The following is a 23,316-nucleotide window of genomic DNA, read 5'->3' as shown; positions in this document are numbered from 1 at the left end:
TTTAGGGTAGTGCTGGTGCTGTTGTATATAAAAAATGGAGTTTGAAAAAGTAAAAAGATTCTATTATGGTTTCTGAGTATACAGATTAAAATTGAATCAATATATTTAAAATGACAAATTTTTTTCATGCACATTAGCAGACACAATCTCAAGTACATTTTCATTATACTTGATCACCATCTGCTGGGCATGTTCCTACATTGCACAAGCAAGTGAAATACTAGCTGTATTGGAGACATTTTTAAAGGACATACACAGTCCCAACTTCCTACCACAATGCATTCCTAGGAAACCACATCATAAAGAGGATCATTGTAAAGCAAATCATATTTTCCATAAGGGTGGGACAATAATTAGATACTTCATTCCAAACTAAAATCTGGCATCAAATAACCCATGGAAAGATCTTATTAAAGCAAGAAACGAAAATTATAGTCCTCTATAATCATTTGAAATAGAGTAATCAGTCTTCAAGTCCTTTCTTATAGGTGTGAACACATTTATTATTTAGAGGATACAGCACAAATCAAGAGATAAAACTTTAATAAAGTTAACCTATGGCAAAAGTAGCATATACAATAAATAAGAATTCTGTTTATTACTTACTACCATGTCTACTCCTAGAGTTTTTAAATAATCTGGAAGGTAGATTTTTATAAAATGGCATCTAAAGAAATCTAAATGAATGCCTTCTTTTTCATCAATAAAGTCCTCTAAAATGAGCATGTTTTTTCACTGCAAAATCAGCATGTAAAGGTTGGGGTTGATTCATCATTACTCCTTTTCATCCTCTCTGAATTCACAAATCTTAAAGTGTCAAATAAAAATAGTAAAGGAATTAATCATTTTTTTCATTTTTTCCTAATCCAGAACCTAACAGCATTTTATTGATAAGCTCTCAGACCGCATCATACTTCACTGAAAAGTCACAAATACAATTACAAGCTATTAGAAAGAAGTGTCAAAACATTTTTTACAGAATTGTAAGACAAGAATATAAGCAATTATCTTTGTGCTCTGTCACTGTATAGTGCACAAAAAGAATACATAGAGATGGCATGAACTGAAGTCTAAATATTATTTAGGCAGTTTCCAACACATGATGTGGCAAAATGAAGAACAATGGGCCAGTCACATAGTGTTCCATCCTGGAAGGAGGGACTTGCTAAGTTAATGAACTAACAATTCCCTCAAAGCCTCTCCTAAAATACTACTAACACTCATCCCAAGTGTGTGCTAGGTTCACACTTACAATCAACCTATTTGCACAGACATTAATTTAGTGTTCTCAGAACCAAAATGAGCAAGACACAGATTTTAAGATAAGACCTTTTGAAAAGATCAGATAATTAAGTAAAGCAAAAGACTGGTCAAACAATCTTTACAAACACACCCTTCTATGAACTATTAAAATGACAACACAACAATAACAACGGTGGTGGCAACTGCCAACATTTCACAGGGACCCTGTCAAAGGCTCTGCATCTCCCTTTAACAAATGCTGGAACTGGGGTTCTGAAAAATTAAGAGACTTGCCTGAAGACACATGGTTGCCAAGTGTCAGAGGTTAGATTTGAATAAAAGCCACGTGCCTCATTTCAGCTCAACTTAGAAAGAGCCAATAACAAAAGCACAGGATTGCTAATGCACTCACATGAGGGGAAATGGAGAGAAGTGAAAATTCCTTATTTCTGCATAAAGTACTCATGACTTCATGAATATTAGAAAGAACATGGGGTCTGGAAGCGCCAACACCTGAATGCCAATACTGGACCCATCCCTGGAAATGTTACTGACTTTACTGCAGCTGTTACCTCGCCTATAAATGCAAAGAGCAATCCTATCAACCTCAGAATTACAGAAAGGATGAAATCAGGTAACTCATAAAAGCGCTCCAGGATGGCATCTAACATAAAGCAGGTGCCCCATAAATGGTGTGACTTGCCTCACATCACTTGTTTGAACAAATCAGAAATACAAGTGGAATCCACCTCAAAGGGTCTTATCTTAAAATCTATGTATCTTGATCATTTTGGTTCCGAGAACACTAAATTAATGTCTGTGCAAATAGGTTTATTGTAAGTGTGAACACAGCACACACTTGGGATGAGTGTTAGTAGTATTTTAGGAGCAGCTTTGAGGGAATCGTTAGTTCATTAACTTAGCAAGTCCCTTCTTCCAAGATGGAACACTAATCTTATTGAATCTTATTCAAATCTGTCTATGTGTTACACACAGTTAAGTTTATTAATGTGCATCAATGATATCAACAATGTGTATGCCCTTACATTTTAACAAGATGGTTGGTAGTTTGGAGGACAACTTGAAAATATCTACCAAAAAAAAGTGATTATTAAAAATAACAGACACATATAAAAAATGCTTTTAACTTTTCATTCCAGACGAGTCCCACTCCCTAAAGGCAAGAGTTTTTACATGTGGCACTCAGAAATATTCCATGTACATGTACACATTTGTACCTATCCTTTTGAAAATACACACACATCAAGGAAGCTTAAAATGTTTTAAGTACTTCTTTTGACTTTTATATATCATACTAGCCCATATAGATTTTAGTCACCACCTCACAAGATGAACTTATAATTAATTCCATCAAGAGTTCATCCATTAAGTCTTGTTAATGTGTCTAGCGACCGAAACAACTTCCTTCTCTGGGAATCAACAACAGCCTGAAACACATGTGAATGCATAACGGTACAACACTAGGGTGTGTCAAGTAGACCCTTCCTTATAGCAGTAAGGAACTGAAAGCAGCAAGGAGAGAGTAAATTACTATTTAGTTAAATTACTATTTAGATTATTATCTATAAGTAAAAAGACAGCACATACTATAAGACACACATCTAAGACACAGTTAAGTGACAAAACTTTCAGGAAAGTACAAACAAAAGTCAATTTGTAACTTAATTACATATGTGTAGGCATGGGTTTATTGTAGCATGATCTATACCAAAGTGTTGATGATAGCTCTCATAAGGAATGTAGGATAAAGAGAACTTGCACTCTATATATTTCTACAGTGAGGTTCTTACAAGTATGTATTGTATAAAGAATGCCTAACTTATTAAAATGAGAATTATTACTGCTACATAACATAACTGCTACATAACTACTGCTACATAACAAATTATGACAAACTTAACATTAAACCACACACATAAATATTCTCAAAGTTTCTGCAGGCACAGCTGAGCTGGGTCTTCTGCTTAGGGCCACAGAAAGTTGCCATCATGGTTTGACCAGAGCTGGATTCTCATTTGGTGGCTCAAATGGGGACGGATCTTCTTTTGTTTCCATATGGCTGTCTGCAGCATTCAGTTCTTTATGGCTGTAGGACTCAGAGCAACTTGCTTTATCAAGTCATCAAGGAAAAGACAGCAAGAGTCCAGAGTGAGTCTACTAACAAGACAGTCTTAAATATTGTAATGTAATCATGAGAGTGACATACCATCATGGTTGCCATATTCTATAAGTCAGCAGCAAGTCACAGGTCCTGCCCACGCTCAAGGAAGGATTACACAAAGCTGTAAAGACCAAGAGAAGGAGGAAAAAGAGGAGGCCTCCTGAATGTGTACCACAAAGACATTCAAAGTCATCACCAGATATCAAAGGGATGTACCTGAAGGATGACCAGGAAGTAACACAAATGGATATTACTCATAGGTGTAGAATTAAACGAAATTAACCAAACTATCCAGGGATGAGATCTAAGTCTATGGTCTCATTAGTAACATTTTGTCAAGCCACTCTCAAAGTCAAATACAATTAAAATATGTCATTAAGAAAATTAGTAGATATTTGACATAAAAATACAATATGTGATCTCTAATAAAATAGCAAAGATCTCTAATAAAACCACCCTGAAGGGTGGTTTTTCAAAAAGAAAACATGGCAAAAACATAGTTTTCATAGTTCTTAGACCAGGAACTATGAAAGAGGAAAGCAAAGAATAAAACCAGGATGGAACAGCCGAGCAGTCGCAAGTGAAACGCTAAGTTTACTAGTATATGAGGTGTATCTGGTGGAAAGAGGAAGCATGATAATAAGCCTGATAGAATATAACCTCACAATACTTCTAAGATGTTTTGAAGGGGCCACATACCATATCCTATGGGAGAATAAAGGTAAAGGAAAGGTGCCATCTCCACTGAATAGGGCGTCCTAACAAAGAGGCTTCAAAAGGACTCTGCATCTTTAATAATATAAAAAGGCTAGAACACAAACAGCATAATCTAAAATGCCATTAGAAATACTTCACATACAAAAAGGTCTAAGTAAAGCAGGATTTTATAAAGTGATCAAAAAAGAAACACTAAGGGGAAAAATCTTTTAAGATTAAAGAGGTTTTTCAAAGGACAAGTTGAAGTGGTTGTAAAATTTATGAGGCAGCATTAAACTTCAGTTCTAAGTAACAATAAATTATTCACTATAAAAACATACATGTGTCAAATATTATAAGCCTCTTAAACTTTTTAAAACAATTTCTTGCAGAACTGATTCGATGTATTAGGTCAACACTAGCAGGTTCGAACTTTTTCATTAGCACAGCACGACTCCTCAGAGCCAAGGAGCGACTTCAGGGAAAGGAAGACGCTTCACCACCACTTCTGACCTGATAGCACACTTTATATATTTGGCCTTAAAATACATTTTAAGGCCTTTGGCTAAAGTGAAGGTTAGCTTTATTTTCTAAATGTCTGTGCGTATGTAAAATTACAAACATCCATTAATTAGCATGCACGCACCTTAAAATTTTAAATCAAATTAAAATGTTAAATCAAACTGAGAAACAAAAGATACCCTGCAAAATTTTGTTTTTGTAGTCCTTAGCCTTAGTGATATTCTGAAACTGAAGGGGCAGGTGCTGAGAAGGTCTTCTCCAGCACCTTCACCGTATTCAGACACCTCAGGTGTGAAGGGCATCTCACAGCGTATCTCCACACTTCACTGAACTTCTCAAACTTACCCAAAAATGTATTCCTCAAATGTTCTAATTTTTGTTTAACCCTCGTAAGGCTAGGCTCTCTGTCACATATATCTGTCTCAAAGGGCTTGGTCAGATGAAATACATGGTAGTGCCTTGTAATCAATGGTTCAGTCACGCATGCTCTCACTGAACACATATACTTAGGGGTTTCCTCACAGGTTCTTGTCCAGGGCAAGGCACTGGAAATACAGTATAAAGAAAAACAGTCACTGCTGATAAACTGTATGAGCCAGCACAGAGGACAGACAGGGACCTCCACACACATGATAAATAGACCTAGGGTGTCTGGTCCAGCTCCTGTGAAGTTGTGAGATCTGAAGGATGAGGAGGACTGTCTGCTCTTCCCATTAATTACTTACTATGTAACTAATGACTAATGCCTCACACTTCAGTAATTTGTATTAAAATCCATTTTGTTATAGGTAAGCAACAAAGAAATTGTTAAAACTGTGAAGATATTTTATAGACTGTTCTACACCTTTGCTAAATTTTTATGTTTGTCTCTTCCTATCAATTAATTGCCATAAATGATTACTTCTCAACTACAGTCAGGTTTTAATGACTTTTTACATAGCAATGTATTTTATAGGTTGGAAATAATTTTAGGGCTACATTGCCTAATCTTAAATTTTACTCTTTTTTTTTTCATTGCAGTAACATTGGTTTGCATGGTTGTGTATTAAAAGTGTAGGATCCCCAGCTAAGGTGTCATTACCACACCACACCCTCCACTAAGACACCCAAAATTCTCCATCATAGTCCGAGACTATGCTCCCTCCCCACCTTGCTCTTGCCCTCCCCCTTCCTCTTCCCTCTCTGGTAGCCTCAGGTCTATGGTCAGATTTCAAGGGTTTGTTCCTTAGTTTGGCTTTATCTGATACTGTGTTTTGTTTCTCTATATTCAACATATAAGTGACACCATCTAGTATTTGTCTCTTTCTTTCTGGCTTACTTCACTTAGCACAATCCCCTTCAGCTCCATCCATGATGCCGCAAATGGCAAGAACTTATCGTTTTTTAGATAAACACATGCAGTTTGCAGCAACATGGATGAATCTAGAAGGGATCATGCTCAGCGAAATAAGTCAGAAAGAAAAAGAAAAATACCGGATGGTCTCACTCATAGGACGGATTTAGAAAACCTAAATAACGGACCAGGAAAAAGACTAATTAATACAAAGTATTAATTTGACTAGGGTCAAAATAAGGGGGGGAGTGCAATCGTATGGGGAATATAACCAAAATGAAAATGCACACATTGTGCAGAAATGAAAAATGATGTAAGAATTACATAAAATAAAAAAATTTTAAAAAAGAATTTATCTTTTTTAATAGCTGAGTAGTATTCCATTGTGTATATATACCACAGCTTCTTGATCCACCCATTTGTTGTTGGACAACAGTTGTTTCCATAGCTTAGCTATTGCAAATAGTGCGTCAATGAACATGGGACTGCATGTTTTCCTTCAAATTAGTGTATTGTATTCTCCAGGTAGATACCAGGAGTGGAATTGCTGAGTCATATGTCAGATCCATCTTCTAATTTTTGAGAAAACTCCATACTGTTTTCTATAGGAGCTGGACCAGTCTACATTGCCACCAAGAGTAGGATTTTTCTCCACATCCTCGCCAGCACTTGTTTCTGGTCTTTTTGATATGGACGATTCTCACAGGTGTGAGATGGTATCTCTCTGTGGTTTTGATTTGCATTTCCCTGATGATGAGCATTTTTCATGGACCCAACGGATATCTGCATATCTTCTTTGAGAAGTGTGTATTTATTTCTTCTGCCCATTTTTTTAAAGATTTATTTATTTATACAAGAACTGGGGTACAGACCAGAGGTATGGGAGGGTGAGAGAATTCACCAGAGACAGAGCAGGGAACAGAACAAGCAGATGGACTGAAGACACTGCTGAGGAGAGCAGTGGGTGAGGCAGGAGAAGTCTGCCATGCCATGTGGGTTTCTCCCTGGCTGGCCGGGAATCGAACCCGCGCTGCAGAGGCTGCGGGCAGCTTCACAGCATGGTGCTCAAACCCGCTGTACCACCGGAGAGGCCCTTCTGCCCATTTTTTGAATTGGGTTATTTGTTTTCTTTTTTAATATGGTTCCATTTTCCAGAAGTCACTGAGTAATATTTAAAACATATTCTCACCATATTTTCTTAAACTTTATTCCTGTTCCAAGGGCGGAAAAGCCCATCCACCTGGGCTCCCTGGAGATCTCCAGTCTATTTCACATCCTGAACCTTACTCTCATACACATCTCAATCTTCACAAAAACTTCCACAACTGACCAGACCACTGTACTGAAATCATCCATGTACTTAGCTCTCTTCCCCATTCACCCATATAGGACAACCATTAAAATTAAATGTCTGTAAGGTTTAAACAGATAACAAATAAGTGTTTCTCTTCTTGAATCATATGATCCTTCTTTATCTACTTTCTTCTTTCCACTTTTAATGGAACATAAAAATGTAAAAAATAAATACTTCCCCTTAATCCTACTTAAAGGTGGGGGGGGGGATAAAGCTTAAGTTCAATAATAGATGCAACTGACCTCAAACTCAGTGTCAGAAATTAGCAGGAAATAAGGAAGGCACACTGCATTAAGGAAGGGACCAAATATTACTTGACTCCAAACTGTAGGTATCTTCTGTCAAGATGGTTAGGTCTCCCATTTTTTATTAAGATAGGAAATTAGCTTTTTATATGAAATTCTCCAATGATTCCTTTTGACCACTCATTCAAAAATCTTTAAAGACACTGTGTAAGTCAGACAAAACAAATCTATCCAGGTGAATCTTCAGTCCAGGGAAACCACCAATTTTTAACCTCTGGTCTAAGCTCCAAGAGATGGGAAATAATTTCAGTTCACCTTTATACTGTAAATTGCATATTTACTACCCCTAGGAAAGAATGCAATGTTTAGCTGGACATTCAACAGATGTTGTGGCAAATACCTAACAGATTTTGCTGCCAAATCAAGAAGTATTTTTCTTTGTAAACAGACCCAATGTCTCTTTGTCTCCATTTACTTGCTATCTGGCTAGCAAAAATTCTGTAATTACACCACTTCTACTTTTAAAATCTCCTTTGGATGTAAATGTAAGTACTTAACACCACCTCCTATGAACTCCTCTATTCGTTTCTTTTTATTCTTCTAAATGTGCCCTTAATTATATCAGCACTTCCTTTTGTGCCATTCCATTTCAATTTAATTTTCCTTTTTAATCAGAAATTTTCATAGAGTGGACCTCTTGTTTTGTGTTCATCTGTTCTTTTTCACCATAATGCCTACAGTCTGAAAAACATATAACCAGACTATATCAACTATAAAGGCATTTCAAGTTAAAAATAACATTTCTATATATGATTAAGGAATAAACCAAAAAATAGTACAGTGGAGAAGAGAGATTACATTGTGAGCCAAATTAAATTCCAAACGTTAAAATTATCCAGAGAATGGTGAAGAGTGAAGTATGAAGTATGCAGTATTTTAACATTCCAGGGGACAAAGCCCAAAGTGAAACTCGAAATTTGATAAAGTCCATTTATCTATCCCTTTTAATAGGGCCAAAACTTTTATTATAACAATAATGGTCTCTTTGCATATTTCAAAAACTTGGAAGTTTACTTTTATAGCACAAAAAATCCTATTAAAGCATTATACTCTAGAAAGAGAGCACAATTTAATGGGTTTTATGTTCACATTCATTATTTTATGAAATCAAAACAAATGTTCAGTGAAAGGAAAAAGAGAAATTCAAGCAAAGCTTCAAGATGCATACAGAGATATCATATTTCGTTGACGTTACTGATAATGTTCTATTCGTATTTGTCATAAAGGAAAACAGAATTGTGTTAAAGATTTTCAATCACTGATTTCCAGGCTATGGTATGCTACATACCAATTTATACACACACACACACACACACACACACACACACGACATATTTATACAGTATATATATGTAAATAGACATTCAAAAAGTGGTTAAAAACGTAATAATCTTAAATAGAGAGTAAAAGGAAGACAAAACTATTATTTCACCTATCAACAGCCCTCAAACCAACAACTAACCATAAAAAAGGAAAAGTGGAATGAACCAGGCTTTAGCCTGAAGACAGGCTGTGGAATGAACCACATCTGAAATCCCATTTCATAGCTTACCTGTGGATGTCAGTTGGCGACTGTATCAAAGAGTAATCTCCTCCAGAGGAGAGCTTCCATGATTCATTTAATTTGTGTTCACTTGTCCCCAGCTCACCCATTACCCAGTCTGGTATTCCTTCTGGACTTGAACCTTTGGCTCGTGCTGGATTTGGTTCATCAAAATAGATGGACTGATTTTTAAAAATTAGAAAAATTATTCTTTCAAAATGTACTAAAATGAAATAATTATTTAAGATTTCCATCAAGTTTCAAGTTTGATAACCTTTCAAATAACCAAATTCAATTACATAAAAATGTATCATTCAATGCACAATGAATTATGAAATGTGAAAATCCATAATGGATAACATATCTACACTTTAGCTGTTTTCTGCTATATAAGAAATGTGATAAATGATAAAACTGCACAACAGAAGATATGATAATAATTACCTTTATTACAAAAAGAGAATTAGTTTCATGAAAAGGTAACTGTACTTTTTTAATAACGTCCTCTTCTACTTCTTTCTATGATCATGAACTACTCTGTGTAAATGCACACCCACAAATTAGTGTTTTAAAGATTGAAAAATCCCTTGATAAGGTGGAAACAAGGGAGCTGAAGATCTGGGATTTAGTTTGCTGGAAAATCCAAGCCAGGTCTCCAGGCCTTCTCACCTTCCCCTTTCTCCTCCTCCTCCTCATCATTATTTATAAAAGAAGGTCCTTCCTTCTATGTAATTGAGTATCAATGAGAAAATACAACACAATAAACTCAGATTTCAACATGTTTCAGAAGATGTGCTATATTTAGTCATTAAGAAGAATGGCCTTAGCCCATTTATTTCTCTTCAGGTGAGCCTGGCTTCATGACATATTCCAGAAGAAAACTGTGCTGACTAGACACTTCTGCAACAATTCTCCCCATTCTAAACAGAATACCCTCAAGGAGCTGTTCTCTCAGGTACAGCCTACTTCTTTTCAAATGATAAGCTATTCCAGTGTCTAATCAGATACCAAGGCAAGTAACTGCTATACCAAGGACTACTATCTGAATTTTGACAAAATGTCTCTATCTGAACATACAATTGATAACAGCATTAAAGTCTACGGCATTCTGCCAAGGTTAACAGAAATTTTCCTGTAGTGTAGAGCATGTCTCTTGACTAAATTTTGCTTTAACTCATAAAATACAGATAAACCTTAAAACACATTACACGGGAGTTTTGCAATCCATTTTATTTTTTAATTACATATATATCCTAACAGTGACTACCAACAATACCTAGTACTCCAGTCAGATTTCTGAAGTATTCAAACACCACAGAAACCAAGGTATATTTCATGGTTACAAAGCACAAGACAGTGACAATTCATCAACCAACCATAGCTGTACAACTTTGGTAACAAAGTTGATTTTGATAATGAAATACAGGCAAGTATTTCTAAACTACAACTACAACTGTCACTTTATTATAGTAGAAAGGAACTTAGAAATCACTTAACCCAACCTCTCATGAATTTTTAAATAATATAGATGAGAGAATTTAACTAGAATTTACTGAAATCCACAAAACATTTTCATAAACCAGTAGAAATCAGAGGCAAATAAAAGGTTTAGTATTTAAAAACTCACTTTCAGTTTTTTAGAAATATTAAAGAATTCTGTGAGATAGCTAAATCAGTAAGTACAGACCCCATCCCCCCGCCCCCCCACCCTGCCCCTGTAGTGCAATACCTGATTTCTACCCATGGTGGAAAAAACTGAGTCGGGGAGAAACAGACACATTATCTAGCACTGTAACTTTAAAACATGACCATTTCTGAAAGTGATGATAAAGTGGCATTTTAAAGAAATGAAATGAATACCTGAATGTACCTTTGGCCAGCGACACTTACCATGTACGAAGGCAAAGCTTTCAGCGTCCCTGGCTCAGGACGGTGTATGAAAGGGCCTTCGAGCACTCCTCGCTTAAGCATGTGCAGTAACAGTTTTGCATACAGGTTCCGATTCTTCCTGCCCATGACGCCTGCACCTGTTCCTGAAGGCTCACACAGTTTTCTAATCCAGAGTGCACACCGCTGTCGTTCTAGAAATACATAAGGCTGATTAGGGACTATTTTACAGAAAATAAAAGATTAAAGACCTATAATAGTATCTGCTTTTGTCTTAAAGAGGGCCTGCTAAACTTTTTCTTAAAAAAGGCAGATAGTAAATACGTTAGGCTGCGCAGACCTATGATCTCGAGCCCAGCTACACAGGCAGCGCTGCAGCTGACTGTGAAAGTAGCCACACGCCACTTGTAAACTAATGGGCTGTTTTTTAATAAAACTTTATAAAAAGGCAGCAGGCTGGACTTGGTCCTGGGGTTACAGTTTGCTAACCTGTGGTATAAGAGGTTATAAGCCAGCAAGCAAGGTAAATGCAAAGAAATATTTTCATGAAAATAAAATCACTGTATTACTATCAAATTTCTGAGATAAAATTTTGCTGCAAAACAGCTCTAAAATAATTTTAGTTGTGTTGAAAACCCTTACTATAGTTCTAATTATACAAGCCAACAGAATTAAAAATAAAATCTCTTATTTATTTAAGCATGTTAAGCATAATCTAAAATTAAACTTCAAATGTTTTATTTATAAAAGTTGATAATCTTCAGGGATCTGTAGTTTATTTACTTAGATTTGCTTTTACCTCTCTAAAAACAATTGAGGGCTATTTAGATCTAATTTGATAAAAATCATGATCCCTTTAAAAATATAAAATATACTGCACATTTTAATCTATATATAATGACACATTGACTTTATTATCTTGCAATGACAGAATTGTTTTCAGGTCCCATGAAAATTATTTTGACAATGACTTTGTCATTCTAACTCAATTTGAAGATTATATATCCAACACAAGTCATAAGTCTGTTTTAGTCTCAGTTTCTAATGGTCATATTCATTCATTGCTTTCCTACAAAAATCTCTGGGGCTGATTTTTCCATTTTGCTCAAACTGGATTTACCACTGCAGGTATGAGCACTAGTCACTAAAGAACCTTTGCATTTTAGCTTCAAAAATTATATAATCACAAAGCAAACTTCACAGAATACTGGGCATACTTTGTGCAAAAATTAAATGAAATTAACTTATTTAAGCAAACAGTTTTTCAAACTCTTTATTTTTTATATGGCCTGCAAAAAAATTCAAATGTATATTATATTCCAATGACCAAAATTTAGTACAAGAACTTGGTGAACAAAAATAATTCAATCCTCTACCTACAACGAGGGGGGGAAACAATTACCAAAGATAAAATTAGCTATAAGAAGATAAAAGTATTTTATTGAGATGTGAGTTTCTAAGTGTTCACTATGAAATAACTAAATAAAAGAGGGTCAGGCATGAACTAATACTGACAATGTGTACTGGACCAAAGATTCTATGTAGCTAATCCAATTCTATATACCTAAAACGCATTTGCAAAAGAAAATGAAAAACGAAGATAGTTTGATTCGAAAGACATTTATAATGGGAGATTTTAATACAAAAGTTTCCTTATCAGCAGGTCTACGGAAAAAAGGTAGTGAATAGCAGAAGAGAACACGGTGTGGAAATATCATTAAACTCTAATTCAAATACTTGTGCATGAGCCATGTGACATAAAGTATTCATTATGAAGAACAGCGGAGGAAGAAAGGTCACAGTTCAACAGGGCAAGAGAGAGGGTAGAAGGGGAGACCACACAAAGCCACCCACTACTAGGAAAGGCTGCAGGCTTTGAAAATGCGTGACCCGAGAAGGCCTAACTCATCTACTACACTCCCTTCTCCCAACACAGTGCCCTAGAATAAGTATCCAACATTCTCATTTTAAAACCAGAGTTCACTCAGACACCTCAAGAAATAGTGAAGTTGGCCAGGTAACAGCCACAGTCTCTTGGCCCCACTCAAAACCCTCACTCAAGAGCTACAAATTCCATTTTTTCCTTTCTAGTCAGCCTAGTATAACTTCTGAGAATCTTCCTGGCCCTCTAAACTCTCCAGGTGCTCTCTGATACCTTAAATTAAATTTGAAAATTCTATGACTTCAGACAAAGATTCTCATTCCACAATTAGAGATAACAGAACAGGGGTTGGAGACAAGATAGCAGCAAACACTAACTCACACTTGATTTTATTCTATATGTGACATATAAGACCATGAGATTCTTTTCTGCTCTGACAAGCAAAAAGGGTCAGAGGACAAGTGGACAGCAGGTTCCTGAAAGAGGAAATATTTCCAGGGAGGGAGGAAAGATGCAGAAAGAAATGGCTGTAGCTAATTCTAGAGGTCTGTGTGCTTTGAGCTCATGACATATGAGAAGTGGCATCACAGTAATATTTTTCCACCCTTGGCAGGACATTATCACTAAATTTCTATTTAACTTTGAACCGGTCAAAGGAAACATTCCTACATCAACCTAAGATTAACATTGTTAGAAAAGGAATTCAACTTTCTTTCCATTTTGACATTTTATTGCTTTGACTAAATAACATAAAGAAAAAAAGAATCTCAAGAATTTAATTTTCAAACTTAATCTTACCTGACCTATGGGATAATTTTAAAACAAAGGGCTTCATATCTACCACAAAGTGATCAAATTCTGCATCCAGCTTCTCCCATTTTTCTTCCTCACTTCCCGGTTCCATAATTCAGTCTGCAAAAGATTTAAATGAGAATATTAAGAATCTGTATGCTGAGGGCCTCCTTGGTGGTGCAGCAGGTTGAGCACAGTGCTGTGAAGCTGTCCGCAGCTTCTGCAGCACGGGTTCAATTCCCAGCCGGCCAGGGAGATTCCCACATGGCGCGGGAGACCTCTCCTGTCACGCCTGCTGTTCCCCTCAGCAGTGCTTTTGGTCTGTCTGCCTGCTCTGCTCCCCGCTCTGTCTCTGGTGAATCCTCTCACCCTCCCGCGCCTCTGGCCTGTACTCCAGCTATTGTATAAATAAAAAATAAATCTTTAAAAAAAAATCTGTATGCTGAAAATTGCAAAATTCTGATGAAAGAGATCAATGAAAACCTGGTAGCATTAAATATCAATTTTCCCCAAACAGATCTATAGATTGAATGAATTTCCAATAAAAATCCCAGTAAGTATTCTTTGTATAGATATACAAACTAATTCTAAGGTTAAAAAAAAAAAAAAACCTAAATACAAAAGTAACCCTGAAAAAAAAAAAAAAAGAATAAAGTTAGAGGATTCACATTTTTCAATTTTAAGATATACTATAAATCTATAGTAGTCAAGACAATAGGGGATTGGTGACTGGATAAGCTACACAGACCATTAAGACAGATCAGAGAGTCTAGAAATTGACTGATGCAAACCTGGACAGCTGATTCACAGAGAAAAGAAAAATTTTACAACAAATTATGCTGTCGTCCAGACATAACAGATATCAACCCAAACCTCACAGTATATACAAAAATTCACTCAAAATCAAAATCAAAGCTCTAAGCATAAAATGTGAAACTATAAAACTCTTAAGAGAAAATCTTCATGACTTTGGCAAAGAATTCTTAAAAACAAACTAAAAGCACAACCCATAAGATAAAAACTGATATGTCAGACCTCACCAAAATGAAAAACTTGCTCAGCACAGGACACAGTAAAGGACTGAAAAGAGAAGCCCCAGACTGGGAGAAAATATTTGTGAATCAAAGCTCAATGAACCCGATAAAAAATAATCAATAAAATGACAGTCCCTCTATCAAAGATACACAGATGACAAGAGAGCATATAAAAAGATGTGCAACATCACAAGTCACTAAGGAAATGCACACTAAAACCACAATGGGTAGCATGACACACCTCTTAGGACAGTTCAAAGAAATATTGCAAACAATACCAAGTGCTGGTGAGAACCCAGATCGGGAACTCTCAGGCAGAATTGGTAGGAATGCAAAACCAGGTACAGCCGCTCTGGAAAACAGTTTAGTAGTTTATGACCCACAATCCTACTACTAGTATTTATGCAAGTTAAATGAAACCCATATTTATACAAAAAATTGAACGTAATGTTTTTAAGCAGCTGCTTTTTTCCCTGTAACCACCAAACACTAGAAACCACCCAATGGCGCTCACCCAAGGAAATAAACTATGGTGTATCCATACAATGAAACAGGGCTTAGCAACAGAAAGGGATGAACCCCATTACACACAATAACATGCATAACCTTCAAAAGGGTTACACTGAGTGAAAGAAGCCATCCCAAAAAGGCTGTATGATTCCATTTGTGTGAACACAAGAAAAGGCAAAACTATGGGCACAGAGGAAAGATCAGTGATTCACAAGGGCTGGCAGTGGAGGGAGGATTTCAATACAAAGGGGTGACACAAGGAAATTATTTGGGCTTCTGTAATTATCTGCAAGTTGTCTGTCTAGAAGATTTTAAGAAACTATGCATGTGTAAAAATTTATAGAACCATATACAAAAGGGTGAATATAACTCCTTGTAAATTTAAATTTTTAATTCCCCTTAGAAGATTTTAAATGTTAGCCCTTATATTTCTTCCTAATTAGAGAGAGAAACACTTTTTTCGCTGGAGAAAGAGAGCAAATCCCTCTTTATTCTGACAAAATTCCTTAAGCTAAAAAAAAACGATATCCACACTCCCCAAGTTCCTGGAAGTAGTGAAACATCTTGGCAGGAATGGAGATTACCTCTGCATGATAAATGGCTTCCAATTTGTACTTCATTCAATTTACAAATTATGTATTGGGGGTGGGGAGGGAACTCCTCTGCCCATTAGCTGTCTTACTCCGTGGGCTGCCTGCCCTCCCTCTGCTAAACCAACTGCTGAGATTTCCCCCAGCATCCTGTATCTTTTACCAACAGCCTCTTCAGAGAAAGTTCTACTTTTTCCATGTGAGTCAACCCTAGCTTTCTCCGGCCAATCTGATTTTCCTCCCAGTCCTCAGAGGTGAACCAAGGTTTCTCCTCTTAGGTATGCAGCGTGAACTCTCTGAAAACTTGCTCCCCACACAACCTTGCTCAGGAAGGAAACAGTTACTGGAGGCACAGTACCACTTCTTAACTACTGCTTTCCCAGGCTGAACCCCCAGATTCCCCTCTTAGGAGGCAACCTTCTTATGACTACATCACATGACCCCAGTCTCATCCATGTCATCTCCCAAAAATTCCTATCTGTTCACAGCCTGTATCTTCTTGAACTTCGCACTATTCCCCTGTATCTTCTCTTTATTCCCAGCAAGACTGAGATCTCTTGACATCCTCCTTCATTCCCTAACTAAGGGTTTGCTGGAGAAAACAGTGCTGCCTTGCCGTCAGATGGCTTCTACTCTTAACCGGAATCCCTGGGACTCTGCTATATTCTACTCCACAAGGCAGTTTTTAAACTTTTGCCAGATATTTAAAAAAAAAAAAAAAAAACAACCTTTTTTTCAGATATCAGAAAGCCCCTTAAATTGTCCCAGCCGCCCCTCAATTTTAAAAATCTTACCTCTCACTTAATGGAAAAAATGTCAGGCGATAACACCCCAAAATGCTATTCCCTCCACCTTTCAAGCCCCTCCTAGAGAAGACATCCTCACCTCCTTTGCACTTGAGTAAGAAGCAATAACTCTCCCCTCTATTGCCAATACCTACTATTGCCTCTGAAACTTTCCATCCCCATGCCTTCTCTCCACTGCTCCCATTCTCTGCGTCACCCCCAAATCAGTATATCAGCGAATACTTGGAACTACCTCAAACCTTGTCTGATCTCTATTCTTGCTGCCATTACCTCAGCCAGCGCTTCCCTCTACTTACTTACACGCCGCAACAAGTCTGGTCCCCACTGTTAGTTTCCCCACTTGACTCCTCTGCTCTGGTAGGAGAGGAGCTTCCTAAGAATAAAGCAAAGCGCATCCCTCCCTACCTAAGTTCCTCTCTCGACTACCTATGCTACAGGAAGCCATCCAAATCCAAAGTTGGCCCAACAGTGCCTTCAAGTTTTGAGCACGTCTTTCACCTCCATGTACACACGCTGACTGACCAACCCCACCCAACAATGTCCATGTCACCTCCAGGAAATTCTTTGCCAACCTTCAAATACACTCAGTCTTTATGATTCTCCATCCTTCTCGAAGGCTGTTCCCTAGGTTTGAAGCAGGTAATTGCTGCTTAAACGTCACTTTTGAGTAACGTTCAACCCACTTATCCCTGACTCATTGCTCCAATCTCAGTGTGCACCACTCACACCTGCATAACAGCATCTATCTTGCCGTTATTTTGCACACATCTGTGTATTTCTTCACAAGTCTTCCACCCTCTATGAGACGTTCCTGCAAGTCAGGAGCACAATTCTTAATAGTACCCAGCACATTATATGACATGCATTAGAAGCTGAAGATAGATGCTAACTAAAAGGATGAATGCCCCACTTTAACATGGCTAAAAGTTGGGGTTTTTCAGTATTCCTGTTCTGAATACCAAATAGGGCTTCTAGAATAGAAATACTATATGACTTTAATTCCATTTACCAAAACTGGTTTTATCTTACCTTCTATACTACTATAGAAGAAACATATGTTTAAATACAAGATGAGGTTAAAATCAATTTTATTTAGATGCATTTTCTAATTGGTGAGTTGGCTTGATGTGAGGTCGATCAGTTTTATTTCGCATTCCTATAATAACTAGACGCATCCCTATAGAACCAAATCCATTTCCTACTTGGTAAGAGAAGGTTATGATACTACTGCTAGATGTTAGATCAAAGCTGAAAAGCCAGTAACTCAAATGGAGGAACAAAGAAACAGAAACTCATAAACCCAGAATTTTAAGCACAGCTCTGACCAAGATTGTACCCCCCTGGCTTAAACAGTGTATCCTACCCATTACTGAAACATTTGCGTGAGCTCACCCACAGCTAGTGCTAAGGCCAAAAGATTCCTAATAAATAATCCCTAATTCTCAATAAGTCTTCTGACACGACATGCTGAAGGAAATTAAAACTCAACAGTTAAAAGACTCACCCGGAATCTTGAAATTAAGCAGAAAGCTCAGAATATAATTCTGAAATCCTTAACTTTCAAATCCATTATGTCCGTCCACTTAGCCACCGACATATTAGTCCCCAATAGCTCCAACTAATAAAGAAGTACTTTGAAAAATGGAGAGGTCACCTGAATTGCTATCACCACATCAATACTGGAGTATACATTTGAAAAAAAAAAAAAGATAGTCATCATGACATTTGATAAGTTAAAAACAGTTTCTCCTGATCCCTTATTCTCCAAGAAAGATATCCAAAAAGAAAAAAAGAATTACCATTTCAAACCTTCAAAGAATTCTTACTACACAAATTACATCTTATAAATTACATCTACTTAGTGCCAGCAAATCAAAAAAAAATTATTACTGCTTATTAAAATTGCATATTTAAATTAGAATTGAAAAAGAAGTAAAGTTATATCTTTGACTTTGGCTTGAAGTACTTAGAGGCTGCCTACTAGTCACATAAAGTGACTTCAAAAACCCAAAAAAGAAGTGAAAGTAAACTGAGTGACTCTCACAGGGTATAATCTACATTTGGTGCATGCCTTTGACTGAACTCACTGGCATTATGTTTTCTTAACCCTGCTTCGAAGTGCAGAGCTATAAAATGGGCTAAGACCTGCTCAAGGCGCTTAGCTACCATAGGAGTCAGCAAAGCTTGAGCAAGACACAAATATTACCAGATTTGGGGGGAAAGCAGCCACGGCTGCTCAACAAAGAACACATTTCACAAACATCGTGTCCCCTGCCAAACACCACACACTCCTGAAAGTCGCTTAAATCCATTGGCTCAATCAAACCACATTTTAAATGTGGGCCACAGAAACTGGACACACATCCTTCAGGAAATCAGCAGGTTCACAGGTGTGTGTTTTACTGGCTCACGCACCTGGATGGGTGGACAGTTCCCAAAGCCTTGACTGAACCTTCCTGACTGTGCCAGGAGGATGCTCCGACATTTACACACGTGTCCGCAGGCATCTCAGGCAGACAGGCACTATGTCCTGGCCACTGCGCAGACGGGGAAGCCGAGGTCAGCCAGGTTAACCAACTGCCCTAAGGTCCTCCTGAAAGCGGCAGCAGGGCCTGACCCCCGCGGCGCAGCTCGTGTCATGTCACTTACCTCTTCCAGCTCATTTTCACGGTTAAATATTAAAGCTAATGACAAAAGCACCTGCACGATCGGAATAAAACCTGTTCGTCTTTACGTGTCCTAGTCTCATTTTTCCCCAAACCTATCAGGCTGTATTATTTTCTTTTATATATATATGTATATTTTACATCATTGTTCATCTTTGCACAATGTATGCATTTTCATCCTGGTTAGAGTCCCCATACAACTGCACCCCACTTGTTTTGACCCTAATCCCACCTCCCCTCCCCCGCAGTGTGTCTCTGGTTACAGCTGCTCGTTGATTCTGAGTTTTACTTTACTAGAATTAGTAAACACAGCTACACGCACACTCCCAGCACCCCGAGGTGCGGGGCAGGGCCCCCCCGAGCGGCTGCAGTCAGGACTGTTGCTCCCAAGGCAGGCCCGTGGCGCTGGCCTGAGGAGAGTGACCGGTCCAGGGGGTCCGGCGGGTCCGGCGGGTCCAGGGATCCAGGGGGTCCAGGGGTTCTGGGGGTCCGGAGGTCCGGGGGGTCAGGGGTCCAGGGGGTCCGGCGGGTCCAGGGGTCCAGGGGGTCCGGGGGTCCAGGGGTCCAAGGGTCCAGGGGGTCCAGGGGTCCAGGGGGTCCAAGGGTCCAGGGGTCCAGGGGGTCCAGGGATCCAGGGGGTCCAGGGGTCCAGGGGGACCAGGGGGCTCCGGGGTCCAGGGGGTCCGGGGGGTCAGGGATCCAGGGGGTCCTGGGGTTCAGGGGTCCAGGGGGTCCAAGGGTCCAGGGGTCCAGGGGGTCCAGGGGTCCAGGGGGTCCAGGGGTCCAGGGGGTCCAAGGGTCCAGGGGGTCCAGGGGTCCAGGGGATCCAGGGGTCCAGGGGTCCAGGGGGTCCAGGGGTCCAGGGGGTCCAGGGGGTCCAGGGGTCCAGGGGGTCCAGGGGTTCAGGGGGTCCAGGGGGTCCGGGGGTCAGGGGTCCAGGGGGCCCAGGGGGTCCAGGGGGTCCGGGGGATCCAGGGGTCCAGGGGATCCAGGGGGTCCAGGGGTCCAGGGGGTCCAGGGGGTCCAGGGGTCCAGGGGGTCCAGGGGTCCAGGGGGTCCAGGGGTCCAGGGGGTCCAGGGGTCCAGGGAGTCCAGGGGGTCCAGGGGTCCAGGGGTCCAGGGGGTCCAGGCGGCCGCGCTCCTACCTTGTCCGGACGCAGATTTCTCCTCAGAGCCGCGACGGCTCGGCCCGCCCCGCACCTCCGGCGCGCGTCAAACTTTCCCAGCTCCTCCCCGGTTCTGGCGGACGGGACTTGGCGGTGCAAGTGGACTCGGGGCGCCGTGCGCGGGGCCCCCCCGAGCGGGGCGCGCGCCCCTCAGCCTCCGAGAACGGCCCGGGCCTGCGGGGCGACGCCCTCCCGAGCTCGGGGCCCGCGGGCGGGGCGCCCGCCACCCGCGCGAGCTTCCGCAGGGGGGGTGGGGGGCGGGGAGGACGGGGGGACACGAACTTGGCGCCCCTACGAGCAATTTAACGAGCCGCCGCCGCCGCCAAACGGTTTCAAATCCTTGCGGGCCGGGCCGAGGCCGCCGCCCAGCAGGCCGGGGGCGGGGCTTCCGCGCTCGCGGCCCCGCCCCGTCCCCACCCGCGGGCGCCGGCCGCGCGCGCCGCCGTCGTCATAGCGACGCTCCGGGCTCCGGCGGCCGCGTCCCCGCCGGTCCCGCGCCCGCGTTTTCCCCGCCCCCTCCCCCGGCCGCGGCGTAGCGTGGCGTCGTTGTCATGGCGACGCGTCGGCGCGCTGTGTCCAGGACTGTCTTTCTGCCTTGACCGCCCCTGGGCAGTTCCGGGCAGGCGCTTGCGAGATAACCTGCTGCCCTTTGGGCGTCCCGCACGGGGAAAGCGGCTTGTGGACACTTTGGGGACTGTGGAGAACGAGCAGTAAAGGGCCAAGGGAATAGGATTTGTAGAGCGTGTGCGCAGGAGGGAGTGCCCATTATCCGGAGGGACTAAAGCAGTGTAAAGCCTGCAGTCTGTCTCACATCCCAGAGGTCACTGAGGGTGGACGACATGGGAAAATGAGCATTGCCTTTTTTGTTTTTTCTTGCATTCAGAAGTATCCAAGGTCTGAAAAAACTGACCTCAAATTCTGATGATGTTAAGAATTATTCACTTATAGCAGGAATGTAGGGGAACCAAATAAGACATCAGTGTAAAAAAAAAAATTAACAGTACAAAACACAACAAAGCAAAAGCAGACAGTTATAAATCAGAGACATACTGCAGGGGAGGAGGAGGGAGAGGGATCAGAGGGAGGGAGGGAGGGGCACAGTGGACTGCAGTGATGGTGCAGGGGTGCCTTGGGGAAGGAAATTCTATGGGGACTCAGGACTCAATCTGAGGGGGTGGGGGGAAGCAAATATTGTTTAAAAAATAAAAATTAAAAAATTTTAAAAAAGAATTAAAAGGCTTTGGGTTTACCAATAGCCAAAAAAAAAAAGTAGTAGCATCAAGTGAAAATCATATTTTTGCTGCTCTCAGGAAGTCAGCCACCTCTGGGCAGTCTCCCTGTCTGTTGCTGTGTACTTTGGTGTTCTGTTACATTTTTGGAAACACTCTGTGCTATATTTTTTTAAATACCAAGCAGAAACAAATTTTAAGTTGTAAAAACATTCACAAATGAAATTCAGCTTACCACTGTTTTTTAATCTAATTTCACAACAGGGCTCATTCTGCGTATCTTTGCAATACACTCTGTGATGCCAAATCTAACATAAGCACAGCTTGAAGCATCTTTTCAATTTTCCATAAAGAAAATAGAAATGCATTCATTTGTAACCAGTTATTTTCAAGCTTCCAGAAGGAAGTCATTCTCTTTCCAAGATGCTTTTTTCAAACTTATCCCACAGGATGTAAACACCAACAGGTGTTCATTGTTGGAGTGACAAATCATGAAAGCTAAGAAAAAGAAAATGTTTAGTTTTTCAAAAGCATGTTTGAATATGTTTATAGCTAAAGAGTGAGCAGTAATACGAATCACTTGCATTGAAAATCAAGGCAAAACCCAGTCAAGCAATTGTAGGAATTTGCACCCTCAGTGAAGAGGTTCAAAATTGTTAAAACAACATGAAATGAATTTAGCAAATGATGTTTACATGAATATGAACAGATTGGAGAGAGGGGTGATAAAATTAGGTCAGATTCATCTAAAAGGAAATAATTACAATGGAAAGGATACAGATGAATGCAAATAAATTCTAAAAATTAACAAAGTAAATTTATTAGTATTTTCTCTAATTAGGGGACAGTTAAGAAATGAGAAAAATTTCCCTTCCCACTTTCAAGAACTAATAGTCATTTTTCCATTAGAAATTATACATATATGCGCCTATGTCTGCATACATTTAGTTATGCAAAGGAAAATATGGTGAAGATGAACATGCAGGGCTTTTATTACTTACCTAATCTATATGTAACTGGACTACCCATCTGAGTTGTCTTCACCTAGGATTCAAGTTTATTTTTCATGTGTAGAGAACTGGAAAGCAACACCCACTTGGAATCCCCCACATGTGAAAACCAAGGAACCTCCTAGAAAGCAACACATCCTGAGAGATGGTGACCACACCTAATCCAGTGACATATAAGTAACCATCCAAGCCAAGGGGGGCAAGTAACATATAATTATCCATCCTGGCCAAGGACTCAGCTCCAACTCTTTTCCTTTTCTTGTAACAGAACGATTCCTGACCTTTCCAGATAAGGAACTTCCTTTGAGAATCTTAAAAATCTTTAATTTCCACCACACCCCACCACCACACCCCATCACCACCACACCACACCACACCCCACCACACCCCCAAATTTGCAGATGAATCAAAGGGTTCCCAAAATTTCTGAGATCCATGAATGGAGCCTAAGAACTCCTGCTCTCTGGACTTTATATGCATTTAAACATTTAGAACAGAAGCCATAAGCAGTATATATGTCTATAATTTCTGAAGCTAGCAAACTCAACACAGACACGATTGCCTTTA

The 23,316-nt window shown here is 39.9% G+C and overlaps 1 protein-coding gene across 1 annotated transcript in view; it reads right to left on the bottom strand.

Moving 5' to 3' along the window:
- CEP112 (centrosomal protein 112) overlaps nt 1-20,614 on the bottom strand; it is a 358,230-nt gene extending 337,616 nt beyond the window's left edge. Inside the window, 4 exon segments of the mRNA XM_037492830.2 lie at nt 9,187-9,359; nt 11,068-11,258; nt 13,745-13,858; nt 20,490-20,614. Of these exon segments, the coding sequence (XP_037348727.1) occupies nt 9,187-9,359; nt 11,068-11,258; nt 13,745-13,850 (470 nt within the window). The 5' untranslated portion in view covers nt 13,851-13,858; nt 20,490-20,614.
- Nucleotides 20,615-23,316: the final 2,702 nt, after the last annotated feature.

Source organism: Talpa occidentalis, unplaced genomic scaffold (genome assembly GCF_014898055.3).
Source record: "Talpa occidentalis isolate TD23 unplaced genomic scaffold, MPIMG_talOcc4v2.1 talOcc4.7, whole genome shotgun sequence".
In the NCBI taxonomy this organism is placed as follows: Eukaryota; Metazoa; Chordata; class Mammalia; order Eulipotyphla; family Talpidae; genus Talpa; species Talpa occidentalis.
Note: the sequence above shows the minus strand (reverse complement) of the source record. Positions and strands in the feature narration are given on the sequence as shown.